Below are 15161 nucleotides of genomic sequence, written 5' to 3' on the forward strand. Positions count from 1 at the left end.
TACATATCCGGATCGTGTTAGGTTTGTCCACAGTGACCATACTACTAACCCACCATACTACTATCCCAGTCTGTCAGTTTTGTCTGCTTAGTGATTCCCTTCCATGTGTCCGTTCTGTTTAGTTCCTCAGCGATCTTGTCTTTGAGAGGAACTGGAACCTTTCTCGGGGTGTGTTCGACTGGTGGGTCTAACTGTATATGACGTGGTCCTGGCATGCACCCTAGACCAGAAAACAGATCCTCAAAGTCTTTCAGTATGTCAATGTCTTTGACATCATGTGTTCTCTTCACCATGCTTAGTTTTTGACATTGCTGGAGCATCTCTTTCAATAATCTGTAACTCAACTTTGTGTGTCTGTACACACCGATTCCTGACCCAACAGCGACATCTGCTGGCCAGAATAGGTAAGCAGTTTTCAGTTGGACCGCTTCAACTTTTCTCTGTCCAAGCGAGTTGAAGATATTACTTTGCACACAGCACCAGTGTCAAGCTTGTATGTTACATCTTAGTTGTTTATTCTCAGTCCATTTATTTTTGTCACTGTCCATATCTACTGACAACCTGGTTCGAATCTTGGCTGTATCACAACCGGACGTAATTGGGAGTCCCAGGTTGGCGCACAATTGGCCCAGCGCCGTCCGGGTTTGGCCGATGTAGGCCATCATTGCAAAAAATAATTAGTTATTAACTGTCTTGCCTAGTTAAAAAAAAAGGTTAAATTTAAACAAAAAAAATAAAAAAATATATCTGCAGCGACAGCTTCAATGTGTTTTAATTTTCCAGTCAACTCAACTTCAACTGTGCCTAGGAACATACTGTTATTCTCCTCACTCTGCTCAACTGTGTGCATTATCCTCGGTTGGCTCTGTGATTCTTCTTTTGGCAGGATTTACATACTTGACCATAGGCTGGGCATTTTCTGTGCTCATGCTTGTGTAGCGTGGTTTGTTCTGCGTTGTGTACTTTTAATTAGGACGCTGCCACAACTGAAGGTCTGCTAGTTGAATTATTTTTATTTGCCCTGCACACGAAGAGACAACACACATTATGTTAGCCCTTGGCGCAGTCATAGCTCTCAGGCACCTGACATGGACACTCACTCAAACACTGTCCCAAGTACTCACAAGTTACAATAGATACCCTAGTTAGCGAGCTTTATGAAACTTGTTAACATAAATCTTTATATTATCCACATTGTAACAAACTTATAGTAGCATAACAGTACATTGTGTAACATTATGACGGTTTTATATTAAACAATTTCAGCGCCAAGTGTAACGGATGTGAAATGGCTAGCTAGTTAGCGGGTACGCGCTAGTAGCGTTTCAATCAGTTACGTCACTTGCTCTGAAACGTATTAGTAGTGTTACCCCTTGCTCTGCAAGGGCCGCGGCTTTTGTGGAGCGATGGGTAACGACGCTTCGTGGGTGACTGTTGTTGATGTGTGCAGAGGGTCCCTGGTTCGCGCCCGTGTCGGGGCGAGGGGACGTACTAAAGTTATACTGTTACATTGATGCTGTTGACCCGGATCACTGGTTGCTGCGGAAAAGGAGGAGGTCGAAAGGGGGGTGAGTGTAACGGATGTGAAATGGCTAGCTAGTTAGCCATGCCACTCGCGGTCAGAAACAATTAAAACTTTTGTATCCAAATCTTCCAGTCTTCAGACAAAAATGTCCTTGTAGATGTAACGGATGTGAAATGGCTAGCTAGTTAGCGGGTACGCGCTACTAGCATTTCAATCAGTTACGTCATTTGCTCTGAGACTTAAGTAGGGTTGCCCCTTGCACTGCAAGGGCCGCGGCCTTTGTGGAGCGATGGGTAACGATGCTTCGTGGGCGACCGTTGTTGATGTGTGCAGAAGGTCCCTGGTTCGCGCCCGTGTCGGTGCGAGGGGACGGTTTAAAGTTATACTGTTACATAGACACAAGCTAGATGTTGGTTGTAACAGAGCCATCTTCTATTTTTCGCGGTTTATTCTGACACCATGTTATTACAATATTAATGAGCTGGACAACAAAGATCTGTCTAGAACTCTCCAGTTTACTGAAGTACAGTCTGCATACACATTAGTCATGTCACTCATTTTCAGCTACATGTATAGTACATCACAGGCACAAAGGTCTCTGAGCGTTTGCTGGTGAACAGTAGCTGACAGTGTCGGGTAGAAAAGTACTGTATCTCCAAAGTTATAAAAAATCTTTAGTATTTCTGCCCCTGGCTGCTTACCACAGGGTCATTGCTATCCTGGTTCCTTTGGACGTCACTACCCCGCATTGAATATGAAATGTAAAGTGGTTATGGTAGGGACAAACATATTTATAGCCCCTTCTGTTTGTGTTAGGGACGTCCCAATGAATCCGGATAACACTGACACTTGCCACAGAGGCTTGTAGCCAAAGAAAACAACCTCGGGAATTTAAATGTCCGTTGAGCAAACCAACGCTAAAATGGGGGAGAGAGGCTTGGAAAATGTGTAAATTATGCAAAAAAATGTTTTTGCAGTTTATATGATATTACCATACATTCCTGATATCAATACAACATTTGATATACACTAAACCTTTACTATGCATTTCAGGAGAAGAACGTTTAACTTAACCCCCCCCACCATTATCATGTTGGTATCTTCCCATGTCAAAGTTGACGTGCTTTACTGTCATGTCTTTGTTGCTTCAATGCTAGCAAGTCCAGCGCCAAAGTGATTGAGCACAATCGTTTTTAAGAAAGAAAAAACAAATTCAACCATTTCTGTAATAGGTATGTATGCATTTGATTAATTACATATAATTTGTATTCATTTGACAACGAACCAGCTCATTGCTAGCTAGCAAAGTTAGCAAGTCATTCATCCATGCTAATTAGCGAAATAGCTAGCTTGCTTACACAGTTAGCTAACGTTAACCAGCGAATAGCTATGCTATCTTGACTAACCATAATGATTTAATACGCCAAATCCAGTGGGTTAGCCAACATTGATGTTGATTTAAAGTATACTATAGACGAAGTCGGAGTTAGAATGTGTGTAGACTGTTTACTTTGTTGACAAAGCAGCGCTGGTTGTCTGCTAACGTAAGCTAGCTAGCTGCCAAAGCGCCTCTACTTGTCTAGGACAAATATCCTTTTTGAGTTCTCTCCCCGATACACTGTTGCTAATTCTACAAAGCCAGGCAGTTTACAAGAATGATATGCTATATCCAAATCAGAATATTAATGTCTCATCAACATGAATATTGATCTATCTAACAAAGTAAATCCAAGATGGAAGAAAAGCTGTATGGATCAGTGCCTGTCCCCTCGGAATATCTTCAACAGTGGTGAGTTCTTACCCCGTCAAAAAAAGAAGCCCAGGACATTTTGAACGAACACCCTCCCCCTGAATGGCAAATTGTTATGAATCTGAAATAACAGCATGTTTTTGTTTTGTTTGCATCTGATGGATTGTGCTATCTGAATCACCTAAATGCTTTGAATTGAGTTTACCACAGAACGACCTGTCTTTACTTGTAAGCCTAGATAATTGTGAGAATGAATTATGAGAACGAATTGTGCAATTGATACTATCAAGACAGTTATGATAAAAGTGTGTGTGTGTGTGTGTGTGTGTACACACCAGACGATGCTGGGCCAATTTTGCGCCAACACACACACACACATATATATATATATATATATATATATATATATTATACACACACACCACATCACATATAGACTGACTTTCCAGTCCAGTTCAGCCTCATCTAGGAAACTTTCAACATGCAGGTGGTATAGGCAATAACAGGTTGCTTCTATGCTGTAGAAGCTGTGTCTAATGTAAGCTACCTCGTGAATATGGTGGAGGTAGGCCTACCTTTTACCTTGTCTGGACCTTCTGGTACTTTTGAGGAGTCTGGGATTCTGAATGTCCTCGAGGGCATGGTGTATTTGTTTTACAGGACTCACAAATATATTTACAATATTAATACTGGGGCTCTCACTGCAATATATTTTGCCTGTAGAATTAATACTGGGGGTCCTTTTCTTTTGTCTTCCTTGTACAGGATTCAGTCAGCTCAACAGCTTCAGGCTCTGCAGGGCCAGTATCCGGGCATCAACCATCACCACAGTCCTCACCCTCACTACACAGAGGAACCAAGAGAGGAGAGAGTCATGGCACATGCACATATGGCTGTCAATGATGAGCTCATGGCTCAGCAAGAACCTGCCAACTTAGCGAAAGGTACCCTGCTTCTTCATTCCCACAGAGCTGTATTCAATAACAATAAGGACATGATCCTCAATGTATTGCTGGCCCAATGGATTTGAAGTTGATTAATTTGTGGGAGAAGTGTTCTTTTTGATGCATTTCCCCACAGATTAAAAACAAATGTAAAACAAGTGTAACTCTGTTGTTGTTTGTGTGGAACTGCTGTATGTTTGTTTGTGTAACTCTGTGTTGTTTTTTTGTCGCACTGCTTTGCTTTATCTTGGCCAGGTCGCAGTTGTAAATGAGAACTTGTTCTCAACTGGCCTACCAGGTTAAATAAAGGTGAAGGGGAAAAAAAATGCCTCATCAACAAATTGTTGGGAAGGTTAACAGCAAGGTGATTGGGAGTTCTCTCTACCTCTTGCAGCTCCAGCGAAAAAGCGAGGGAGAACGGCACAACCAAAGGAACCCAATCCACCCAAAATGCCCAAGCCACCCAAGGAGCCCAAGGCCAAACCGGGCCCCAAGCCACCCAAGGAGCCCAAGGCCAAACCGGGCCCCAAGCCCAAGAAAGGCAAGGAGGGTCAAGAGGCTGACGGCACGCAGGAGAAGATGGACGAGACCGTCCAGAAGGTCAGGAAGAAACGAGACCGATTCAAGGGCATGACGGAGGATGAGGTCATGAGCAGAACTCTGACTGACATCCTTGACTACAACTTGGACTATGTCATTGTGAGTTCTACCTTTTTGTCACTTTATGCCAGACATTATTATTAATGATATGAGACTGAAAATTGAGCTACCTTGATTTGTCCAATAAGAAATACTAATTTGTTTCCAGCTGCAAAAGGTTTTCTGTTGCGAGCCCTAACGCAGTGTTTCCCAAGACTGGTCCTCCAGTACCCCCAACAGTACACAGTTTTATTGTAACCCTGGACAAGCACACCTGATTCAACTTGTCAACTAATCATCAAGCCCTCAACGAGTTGAATGAGGTGTGTTTGTCAAGGGCTACAATTAAACTGTGCACTGTTGTGGGTACTGTAGAACCAGTGTTGGGAAACACTGCCCTAATGAACACAACCCAGTAGCATGATGTGAATCTCTCTCTCTGTTCTAGATTGGAATCAACCCAGGTCTGGTGGCAGCCTATGTTGGACGATGGTTCCCTGGCCCTGGAAACCATTTCTGTAAGTTGCTTTAGTAGATATTTAGTCTTGATTTGGTGTGAACAGCTGTCAGGAACTCTTATTTTGAAAATATCTTCCTTCTATTTTTAGTCTGCGCTTTCATTACCTCGACACCGTTTATGAATCAACCGAAATTGCAAAACTTTAAATTCAAGGCATCTTAACTGCACTGTTTTCCTATGCTTAGGGAGCAGAGCATTACACAGTTGACCTCAATTTCAGAATAATAATGGTACGACAAATTTAATGAAAACTTGTCCTCATCAGGGAAGTGCCTGTTCTTGTCTGGATTCACTGATGAGCAGCTCAACCACATGAGCGACACCAGCCTGCCAGCGAAATATAAGATCGGTTTCACCAACATGGTGGCAAGGACAACGCCCGGAAGCAAAGACCTTTCAACGTAAGCTTAGGAAGAAAATAATCAAATACCTAAAGTCAGTCAGCAATGTGCTGAGAAATGACGAGTGAGACAATACAGAGTAAATGTCAACCAGTGGCCACACAGCAAACTGTATTCACATATAGATGGAATACAATGTTTGACTCGCATCTTATGTTAATTCACAGTAAAGAGCTACGTGAGGGTGCCTTAATTCTTGTCGAAAAGCTGAAGAAGTTCAAGCCTCTCATTGCTGTTTTCAATGGAAAATGTAAGTAGCCACAAAAACCCTGCTAGAGAGGAGAAAATGTCAGTTGCAAGACCTTTCCATTGAAATTCCATATTAAGCGTTGAAATTGTTTATTTTCAGGTATCTATGAAATGTTCTGCAGAGAGATGTTTGGAAAAAAGCCCAAGAAACTTGACTTTGGTCTGCAGCCACACAAGATACCTGACTGTGAAGTGGTAAGGGCTCTACTTCCTGGTAGTCTGATGTGGTAAGGGCTCTACTTCCTGGTAGTCTGATGTGGTAAGGGCTCTGCTTCCTGGTAGTCTGATGTGGTGCTCGGTTACCAGGTAGTCTGATGTGGTGCTCTGTTACCTGGTAGTCTGATGTATAAGACTTCCTGTTCGTGGTTTATTGGGGGTGTGGCGTTCAGTTATTTTTGGCCACCCATCCCATGAAAGTGAATGTCATTCCAGTGCACTGCTTGCTTTGAATTCTATATGATGGTGCATGTTTAGGTTAAAACACTGACAAGTAGAGAGTAATATCTTAATTTTTCTTTGGCGCAATCTGATTGGGTGGGCCTGACTCCCCAGTGGGTTGGCCCAGGCTTGTGCGGGTGATTATTAACCTCCAAGAGTTGATTGACGCACCGGTGCGTCATAGTAACATAAAACAATGGCCATCTAAATCAGTTAGTTTAAGGTAGAAATCTATTATTTGGATGCGTCTCAATCCACCACATCCGCCGATGTGGAACTTCTGCATCCGCGGTAAAAGGTGGCAGAGCTAGAGTGGTGTTTGTCAGACCATGAGACGTCCCGAAAATCACTTCTCACCAAAACGTATGTAGCATATTACTACCACTGTGTGTCAGGGGACTAGTCTGAAGTCGGTACAGTCGATGTGCCAACTTTTTATTTGTAGCGTCCAAACCATTTGGGTTACTAATGTGACCCCACTGTGGAAAGGGGAGATTCTCACGAACACGTTGGTGTTCTCCGTTTTGCTCTATGACCCCCACAAGTGTCACGGGACTCGTCTGAAGGTAACCTGGTACCAGTTTTTTTATTTTTTTATTTTAAAAGAATGGAAGTATCAATCAAATCAATTACATTTATTTATAAAGCCCTTTTTACACCAGCAGATGTCAGTGCTTATAAAGAAACCCAGCCTAAAACCCCAAACAGCAAGCAATGCCGATGTAGAAGCACGGTGGCTAGGAAAAACTCCCTAGAAAGGCAGGAACCTAGGAAGAAACCTAGAGAGGAACCGGGCTCTGAGGGGTGGCCAGTCCTCTTCTGGCTGTACCGGGTGGAGATTGAAGGTACCCAAAAAAAAGGGGTTAAATATGTTTAACAACAAAAATATTTCCTGAGCTTATATCTCTTAGATATAGGACAAACACTTCAAAACCTTATTCCTTATGATACATTTTTTGACTGTCTTTTTTTGCCGCTTTATGAATGTTATTCAATTAGTTTCTCTGGCATATAGTAGTTCAAGCCAAAATCTATAATTTATCATTTATTTTTTTAAACTAAAGTGGTCCTAAAATGTAAAATCAAATTGCTAAATGATCCATATTCCACATGTCGGCCTAGACTTTTTAAAGAATGAGCTATGATCATTGGGCATACAGAGGAAGTACAGTACCATTCCCCTTTTTGAAATGACACCGTATAACCCTGCCCTCTCCCCTACAGGCGTTGTATCTGATGCCGTCGTCCAGTGCCCGCTGTGCCCAGTTCCCCCGTGCCCAGGACAAAGTACACTTCTACATCAAGCTGAGGGAATTAAGGGACCAGCTCAAGGGCGTGGCCAGAACAGACGACATTCAGGAGTTGGAGTACACCTTTGACCTGGGATTGGCCAAGGGTAAGAGAACGTACTGCAGAGTGCTCCGAGTATTCAATTACATGAAAGTACATAGTTAACATCAAATGTAAATTATTATTAAAAAGGTACAATTTTGAAATGAAAAGCCATCACAGTTCTGCCCAGTCTTATGCCCTTGTTGTTCATCTGAATGAGCTGTATGAGAACAGTCTTGTTCACCAGATGCATGGTAACAGTTTGTTTGTTCCATAGAAATATCTTAAATTTAATTCTGTGTTTTCTACAGAGGACGCCAAGAGGATGGCGATTAAAGAGGAGGCGTACGACCCGGGCTACGAGGCGGCCTTCGGCGGCGCATATGGCGAGGGCGGGCCTGGGCCTGAGGAGGGCCAGAGCAACGGCAACGGTCACTGTAACTTCTCGTCGGCGGAAAACACAGGTCAGCACAGAGATGCCTGGATGGACCATAGACTTAGGATTAGCAGTAACTAGTTCTATGGTATAGGCTCCCCACAGCAGGGTTCTCCCCAGGATTCTTGATACACCCCACTGCTGAGTACGGCGCCCCTCTTAACTCAATATCTTTTCATTTTTTAACACCTGTAACTGTCATTATCTGCAATCCTAGAGCAACAACAACAAAATGGCCTGAGATGATAACATAAAGTAATGATTCTGTTCCATTCTTTGGGGAGAACCCTGCCACAGGACACTCGTCTTTTAAAAATGGCAGTTAACACAAATTACAAAAGTATTTAAGCAACCTCACCTTGAAATGAGTAGATTCCAGGAGGTATTGTGATCCACACACTGGATGTGTATGTACCCTGAATTCCTCCTCCCTGGACACTGTTACCTGTCTGTGTTGGAGAGCTGTAAGTAAGATGGCTGATATTCTAGCCAGCCCTTCAGAAGGCAACGGTGAAGTGCCATATTGTGCATTCCTGTCCAAGCTGTTCAGATGTTTAGGAGTGTCTAGGGGTTGATGTGGAATGCAGGGATAGTATACTATACAACACAGTCACATTGCTGTTGGCCACAGTAAACAAGACTGAATGATGTTTCGAATCCAACTAGCCAGCCTATAGAATATTTTGAATCTCACTATGTCGAGCTAACTAACTGGGACATAACCTGATATTAATGAGTCATTCATATTAAAGACTAGGGTTTTTCCTACCATTATACACTTTCTGTACCATACCGGGATATACGGTATTATTTTAAGGGACACTATTTGTGATGATTTTTTGTTTTATTTTACGCACAAAACAATTTAAGCATCATGGATCTTGATCCAGGAAGGGGTTGAATATCTCTGCTGTAACCAAGAAGCTTGATCTTACCAACTAGCCACTTAGCTAGCAAGTTAGCAAAACCAAATGCATAGCTGGAGCCCTGAGATGGAAATAATTAGTTTGACACATCTTAGATAGTTAACTTGTAGTTGCAAGCAGTGGCGTAGCACGGGGGGGGGGGGTGAAAATCATACCTTCAGTAATACCTTGGTATACTGTATATCGTCCAAGTCTATTAAAGAGTACGAGGACTGCTGTGGTTTGTAATGTACCTAGGAGACACATGCCAGAGACTACAGATGAAAAATGAGCTATCCAGCTAAATCTGGTGCAATGACATGTTGTACATGGTCCATGACAAATAAACAATAAACACCAGGGTCCAGGGACAACCGTAGTCAGCCAGCCCAATAAACACTAGGGTCCAGGGACAACCGTAGTCAGCCAGGCCAATAAACACTAGGGTCCAGGGACAACCGTAGTCAGCCAGCCCAATAAACACTAGGGTCCAGGGACAACCGTAGTCAGCCAGCCCAATAAACACTAGGGTCCAGGGACAACCGTAGTCAGCCAGCCCAATAAACACTAGAGTCCAGGGACAACCGTAGTCAGCCAGGCCAATAAACACTAGGGTCCAGGGACAACCGTAGTCAGCCAGGCCAATAAACACTAGGGTCCAGGGACAACCGTAGTCAGCCAGGCCAAGCAGGGCATAGATGCTCAATTGTGACAACAAATGATGTATACAAAACAAGTAGAAGGCCAAAATGAAAGATTCAAACAAAGTCCTCCTCTCACTCTGCAATCACCTGCTAATCACCTGCACCTGTGAACAATCACTAACTTATGTTGCTGTCACTTGCAGCACCTAGTCCGGATGCTGCTGCCCCCTATGTGTGATTTGTAGTGGACGGGTTTATCTATGGCCTAGGTAACATGGTCCAGTCACCTCAGAGGTTATTTCATTCTAGTTTCAGACGCTGTCGAGAAGGCAGACACTTCCCAACTTCCTGCCGCCGCCGCCGCTGCCACAGAGGGACAACTCCCAGACGGACAGTGGATGATGCAGTCTTTTGCTGATCAGATTCCAGACATTGGTGGCTCTAAAGAGCCCCAGGCATGGGCGGGCAATGTATAAGGAAGGGGATAGGGCTACTGACGAGCCCTATCTGGACGTACAGAGACCTCAACCCACACATCCTTAATCCCCTCCTTCAACAAGACGCTGCACCTCAGTTTGAAGACTCAAATTGTAGCCTTTTCATTTTTTTGTCAAGTTGTATTAGCCATTTTAGGGATTTACATGTTTAACTACTTGATAGATGGAATTTTCTAAATTGATAATTGAGGATTTTTGAATGTTTTATCCTGTTTTGTCATATCATGTGTGTTTTGATTGCCCTCAAGGCGGTCTTAAATATGTGAAATCAGGGACTTGACAATGATTCTTGATTGTCTTTGGAGATAGTCACCTATTTAAACCTTTTGGTTATTTTGTTGTCATACTGTACTTGGCCACAGGACGGAGCAGTAGGTGTAAGCAAAGCGGGACACAGTTCTGATATTACAAATGGCCCTAAATCAGACTTTTACACATGAACAGTCAGTCCCAAATTTAACCTGTGGCAAAACACACACTGTATGCTACTGGAAGTCATACATTGTGAAGTTTAGGATTAGCTAGTATTCTAGTTGTATTCATTCTGTGCCTTTTTTGAGGAGAACAGGTACTGAGTGATATGTGAACAAACTAAACATGGTCAAAAAAAGTGATTCCACAGAGAGATGTTTCAGCAATTTCTTCACAAGCCTTTTTATAGTGGATTTACAACACTGAAGGTGGGTGCTGTTCTCTTGTTGCTTTATAATCTGTATGTTATGTTTAGTATGTTTCTGAACATTTTTGTTCATTAAAGCTAAAATCCTTAAAACTTTACATACATTTTTGGACTTATAAATGATTTATACCCATTGATTCTTGAAGTATATAATTTTCTAAATAAATGCCTCAGGGGCTTAGTTCAACTGTCGTACCCCACCAGAACCCCAAATATAGGCTTGTTTTACTCCAATGTTTTTAAACAAACACTGTATAGACTCAACATGGTTCAAACTATAATTATGATATTATGGATGGTCAGTCCTTGCATCCATAGCTCAGTCTATGAATTTGAGTGGATTAATTTCTTTAGGCCAATTTACCAAAACAGTCTGGGTGAACACATTTTAAATGAAGGATTTTTAGATGTAAATGATCCTCATGGAGTTTTTTTCCAAATTTTTTTGAAGTTGTTTTTAACTTTCCAGCCTGAAAAGATTTGGTCGTCTTGGTTTGGTTGGGTTCTGATGGTTTGGCCGATGACCTTCAAGCACGTCAAGAACTTTTCATCCGTCTGCATGCTAAATGAGTAAACCCTAGATCGTGCTTAGTTAGGAAAACGTTTCAAATGTGTTTGCAACGGATACATTTTGTTTTTGTGTTTCTTATTGGAAAAGCCAATCAAATTTCTTCCATTTGGTGCCTATTTGAACACGACCCTGTTCTTAAAATTGTTTCATATTGTACATTACAATATTCTTTGCACAAGTTTTAACTTCTGAGATATTGCTTATGATCCCTCTGGGTAAATGTATGGATGCACGCTGTGAGAATAACTTGGTAATATTACTTTTTATTTGAAATGCGTAGCTGTTCCAGTATGTCAGAAGTTATAATACTTTAGCATTACAGTCTACATCAGTAGTCGAAGTCTGTAGGCGTGAAGCTACTACAGCATCACAAAGGTTTCTACCGTGAGATGGATTAGGGTTGAAATAGTTGTGGCAGCTACGAGCTACCTCACCTTTTAATTTCCTCACCTTTAAACTATTTTGAATTTCCTTTTATTCTGGACTGGTTTCATTTTTGTGACCAAATGTGGAAATAAATAAAAGTAATTTTGCCAATTTGTGTGAATGGAATTGGTCATACATGCAGTAACTGTATGTAAATCCTCGTTGTTAAAGAGACGAAGGCTGGGATTCAATCAGAAACCAGGATTCTAGCTTTAAAGGACATTTCCATTTGAGACATCTGCAGCATTTACCTTGAATGCAATCTCTGTAAAAGTGGACAACTACAAATACGTAGGTGTCTGGTTAGACTGTAAACTCTCCTTCCAGACTCACATTAAACATCTCGAATCGGCTTCCTATTTTGCAACAAAGCGTCCTTCACTCATGCTGCCAAACATTCCCTATTAAAACTGACCATCCTACCGATCCTTGACTTTGGCGATGTCATCTATAAAATAGCCTCCAACACTCTACTCAACAAATTGGATGCAGTCTATCACAGTGCCATCCGTTTTGTCACCAAAGCCCCATACACTACCCACCACTGCGACCTGTACGCTCTCGTTGGCTGGCCCTCGCTTCATACTCATCGCCAAACCCACTGGCTCCAAGTCATCTATAAGTCTTTGCTAGGTAAAGCCCCACCTTATCTCAGCTCACTGGTCACCATAGCAGCACCCACCCGTAGCACGCGCTCCAGCAGGTATATTTCACTGTTCACCCCCAAAGCCAATTCCCCCTTTGGTCGCCTCTCCTTCCAGTTCTCTGCTGCTAATGACTGGAACGAACTGCAAAAATCACTGAAGCTGGAGACTCATATCTCCCTCACCAGCTCACAGATCACTGAACCTGTACATAGCCCATCTGTAAACAGCCCATCTATCTACTCATTCCCATACTGTATTTATTTATCTTGCTCCTTTGCACCCCAGCATCTCTACTTGCACATTCATCTTCTGCACATCTATCATTCCAGTGTTTAATTGCTATATTGTAATTACTTCGCCACCATGGCCTATTTATTGCCTTACCTCCCTTATCTTACCTCATTTGCACTCACTGTATATAGACTTGTTTTCTTTTTTTCTACTGTATTATTGACTGTATGTTTTGTTTATTCCATGTGTAACTCTGTTGTATGTGTCGAATTGCTATGCTTTATCTTGGTCAGGTTGCAGTTGTAAATGACAACTTGTTCTCAACTAGCCGACCTGGTTAAATCATTTTTAAAGCTGCATTTCGTCTTTCCTGATGACTACAAACTTTTCTTCCGCTGCTCGATGTTCGTTATACACTTCAGTCTGAGACTGCCATCGTTGAAGTCGTTTGTGGTGACGAAGGGTCTGAGGGGTGTTGTACAAAACAAAGTCATCAGTGATTCTACCAATCAGAATATTAAAGCCAATGATGAATTTACCACATTATCAGTCGTATTGTAAGACGGCTGTGTGGTCCCATGGTGTTTATACTTGCGTACTATTGTTTGTACAGATGAACGTGGTACCTTCAGGCGTTTGGAAATTGCTCCCAATGATAAACCAGACTTGTGGAGGTCTACAATATTTTTTCTGAGGTCTTGGCTGATTTTCCCACAATGTCAAGCAAAGAGGCACTGTGTTTGAAGGTAGGCCTTGAAATACATCCACAGGTACACTTCAAATTATGTCAATTAGCCTATCAGAAGCTTCTAAAGCCATGACATAATTTTCTGGAATTTTCCAAGCTGTTTAAAGGCACAGTCAACTTAGTGTATGTAAACTTCTGACGTACTGGAATTGTGATACAGTGAATTATAAGTGAAATAATCTGTCTGCACACAATTGTTGGAAAAATGACTTGTGTCATGCACAAAGTAGATGTCTTAACATACTTGCCAAAACTATAATTTGTTAACAGGAAATTTGTGGAGTGGTTGAAAAACAAGTTTTAATCACTCCAACCTAAGTGTGTAAACTTCCGACTTGAACTGTATGGGTTGTATTTACAATGGTGTTTGTTCTTCACTGGTTGACCTTTTCTTGTGGCAACAGGTCACCAACCTTGCTGCTATGATGGCACACTGGTATTTCACCCAGTAGATATGGAAGTTTATCAAAATTGGGTTTGTTATTCGAATTCTTTTTGGATCTGTGTATTCTATAGGAAATAAGTGTCTCTAAAATGGTCATACATCTGGCAGGTTAAGTAGTACAGCTCAGTTTCCACCTCATTTTGTGGGCAGTGTGCCCATAGCCTGTCTTCTCTTGAGAGCCAGGTCTGACTATAGCAATGCTATTCTCACTGAGTCTGTACATAGTTCAAGCTTTGGTCAGTCACAGTGGTCAGGTATTCTGCCACTGTGTACTCTCTGTTTAGGGCCAAATAGCATTCTAGTTTGCTCAGTTTTTTTTGTTAATTCTTTCCAATGTGTCAAGGAATTATCAGTTTGTTTTCTCATTATTTGGTTGGATCTAATTGTGTTGCTGTCCTGGGGCTCTGTGGGTTCTGTTTGTGTTTGTGAACAGAGCCCCAGGACCAGCTTGCTTAGAGGACTCTTCTCCGGGTTCATATCTCTGTAGGTGATGGCTTTGTTATGGAAGGGTTGGTAATCACTTCCTTTTAGGAGGTTGTAGAATTGAATGTCTCTTTTCTAGATTTTGAGAATTAGCGGGTATCGGCCTAATTCTGCTCTGCATGAATTATTTGGTGTTTTACGTTGTACATGAGGGATATTTTTTTCAGAATTCTGCATGGAGTCTGAATTTGGTGTTTGTCCCATTTTGGGTGTGTGAGTTATGGTTCCTGCCCATGGTAAATGGGTATAGTAATGGTCAGGGTTGGGGTCAATTTGAATTGAAGTCAGTCAGTTCAGTAAGTCATCTGAAATAATCTATATTCAATTACTTCTCATTAAATGGAAGAGAAGCCATTTATTGAAAAGTTGAATTTTTTCAATTTAAAATTCAAACCACTTCCAGAAATGGGGGTCTTCAATTTGAATGAACCCTGGTAAAGATTGACAACCAGATGATAATATCCTCTGGGGAAATGGCTAGTAGGGATGGTGAACTGGTGTGTGTGTGTGTGTAGTAGATATGGTGAATTGGTTTGTTTGGCAACAGCAGGTCCGCTTGCATAATTCTCTGCATTGTTGGGAAGAGCCTGTAAGTAAGCATTTCACTGTTAGTCTACACCTGTTGTTTATGAATACAATTTGATACTCTCT

At 41.9% G+C, this 15161-nt stretch overlaps 1 protein-coding gene across 3 annotated transcripts; it reads left to right on the forward strand.

Moving 5' to 3' along the window:
• Positions 1 to 1394: 1394 nt before the first annotated feature.
• LOC139577505 (G/T mismatch-specific thymine DNA glycosylase-like) lies at positions 1395 to 12067 on the forward strand. Of its 3 annotated transcripts, XM_071404545.1 has the most exons (11): positions 1977 to 2757; positions 3249 to 3314; positions 4041 to 4219; positions 4614 to 4918; positions 5307 to 5376; positions 5644 to 5779; positions 5947 to 6029; positions 6129 to 6223; positions 7691 to 7862; positions 8110 to 8262; positions 10093 to 12067. In XM_071404545.1, exons 2-11 carry the CDS (start codon positions 3259 to 3261, stop codon positions 10257 to 10259), a joined length of 1416 nt encoding a protein of 471 aa, XP_071260646.1. In that variant the 5' UTR covers positions 1977 to 2757; positions 3249 to 3258; the 3' UTR covers positions 10260 to 12067. The 3 variants fall into 3 exon arrangements, with proteins under 3 accessions (XP_071260645.1, XP_071260646.1, XP_071260647.1); XM_071404544.1 differs by lacking the exons at positions 1977 to 2757; positions 3249 to 3314 and adding an exon at positions 1395 to 1568; XM_071404546.1 differs by lacking the exon at positions 3249 to 3314 and having other exon boundaries at positions 1996 to 2757.
• The last annotated feature ends 3094 nt before the right edge of the window (positions 12068 to 15161 follow it).

This window comes from Salvelinus alpinus, chromosome 6 (assembly GCF_045679555.1).
Source record: "Salvelinus alpinus chromosome 6, SLU_Salpinus.1, whole genome shotgun sequence".
NCBI classification, from domain to species: domain Eukaryota; kingdom Metazoa; phylum Chordata; class Actinopteri; order Salmoniformes; family Salmonidae; genus Salvelinus; species Salvelinus alpinus.

What these genes read in the sequence shown, in the direction of transcription:
- LOC139577505 (XM_071404544.1), top strand. Translation starts at nt 1,441, where the DNA reads ATGTGTGCAGAGGGTCCCTGGTTCGCGCCCGTGTCGGGGCGAGGGGAC. An exon ending in ACAACTTGGACTATGTCATT is followed by an intron (nt 4,919 to 5,306) that starts GTGAGTTCTACC and finishes TCTCTGTTCTAG; the next exon opens with ATTGGAATCAACCCAGGTCT. An exon ending in TGCTGTTTTCAATGGAAAAT is followed by an intron (nt 6,030 to 6,128) that starts GTAAGTAGCCAC and finishes GTTTATTTTCAG; the next exon opens with GTATCTATGAAATGTTCTGC.